Source organism: Olea europaea, unplaced genomic scaffold (assembly GCF_002742605.1).
Source record: "Olea europaea var. sylvestris unplaced genomic scaffold, O_europaea_v1 scaffold33600, whole genome shotgun sequence".
Classification (NCBI taxonomy): Eukaryota; Viridiplantae; Streptophyta; class Magnoliopsida; order Lamiales; family Oleaceae; genus Olea; species Olea europaea.
Window position 1 is genome coordinate 1 of NW_019252588.1, and position 1,241 is coordinate 1,241.

Below are 1,241 nucleotides of genomic sequence, written 5' to 3' on the forward strand. Positions count from 1 at the left end.
GACACGTCCTACGTGGCTCCTCACAGAGCTCTCCTTTAGATTTCCACCAAAAGGAAGCCATACAATTGACCAGGCTAATTCTGCATTTAAGAAGAAACTCAAAGGTATCATCTAGTAGAATACCCTATCAATCTTCAGATATATTGAAAGAGGAAAAGAAATGGCTTCAACCTCTGCTGCATTGGTAAGTGGATTGGGATCTACATTCTTGACTGGTGGCAACAAGAGCCAGGCCTTGTTATCTGTCCTGGTTACTGCCAGAGTGGGCGGTGCTCTCGCTCCCAAGAGGTTCTTTGTGGTGGCTGCCGCCCCCAAGAAGTCATGGATCCCTGCTGTCAAAGGTGGCGGCAACTTCATCGACCCTGAGTGGCTTGATGGCTCGTAAGTCTCTCTTTTTCCCATGAAATTTTCAACTTCGTATTTCATCTTAAGTTTTAGACGAAGTGGTTAAATAATGATACGTTGGATTGAATTTCAGGCTCCCTGGTGACTATGGTTTCGACCCACTAGGCCTTGGAAAGGATCCAGCATTCTTGAAATGGTACAGAGAAGCCGAGCTCATCCATGGCCGATGGGCAATGGCTGCAGTTGTGGGTATCTTCGTTGGCCAGGCCTGGAGTGGTATCCCTTGGTTTGAAGCCGGTGCAGCCCCTGGTGCAGTGGCACCTTTCTCTTTTGGCAGTCTGCTCGGGACTCAGCTTCTCCTTATGGGATGGGTTGAGAGCAAAAGATGGGTCGATTTCTTCAACCCCGATTCCCAATCTGTCGAATGGGCTACTCCATGGTCAAGAACAGCAGAAAATTTCGCCAATGCTACCAGTGAACAGGGCTACCCTGGTGGCAAATTCTTTGATCCATTGGGCCTGGCCGGAACATTGAAGGACGGGGTTTACATTCCGGATACAGAGAAGCTCGAGAGATTGAAACTTGCGGAAATCAAGCATGCTAGAATTGCCATGTTGGCTATGCTAATTTTCTATTTTGAGGCAGGGCAAGGGAAGACCCCCCTTGGTGCCCTTGGCTTATAAGAAATCTAATTTGCAGTTGATGTATAAACAAAATTTGATGTAAAGAAAATATTCGCTCGAGCTGAAAATAACTTGTCAAATTAAGTAACTTATTTCCGATTTAATCATAAAACATTTAAATCTTACTCATTTAATTAAAAGTAAAACCTTTTAAGGCTAAGCCAAAAATGAGCATACAAAACCAACGTCTTTCCTGCCCTATCAAAGAAAGTC

At 45.0% G+C, this 1,241-nt stretch overlaps 1 protein-coding gene across 1 annotated transcript; it reads left to right on the top strand.

Moving 5' to 3' along the window:
* Window positions 1-48: 48 nt before the first annotated feature.
* On the top strand, window positions 49-1,120 carry LOC111385978 (chlorophyll a-b binding protein CP24 10A, chloroplastic). Its single transcript, XM_023010399.1, has 2 exons — window positions 49-381; window positions 479-1,120. Exons 1-2 carry the CDS (start codon window positions 161-163, stop codon window positions 1,026-1,028), a joined length of 771 nt encoding a protein of 256 aa, XP_022866167.1. The 5' UTR covers window positions 49-160; the 3' UTR covers window positions 1,029-1,120.
* Window positions 1,121-1,241: the final 121 nt, after the last annotated feature.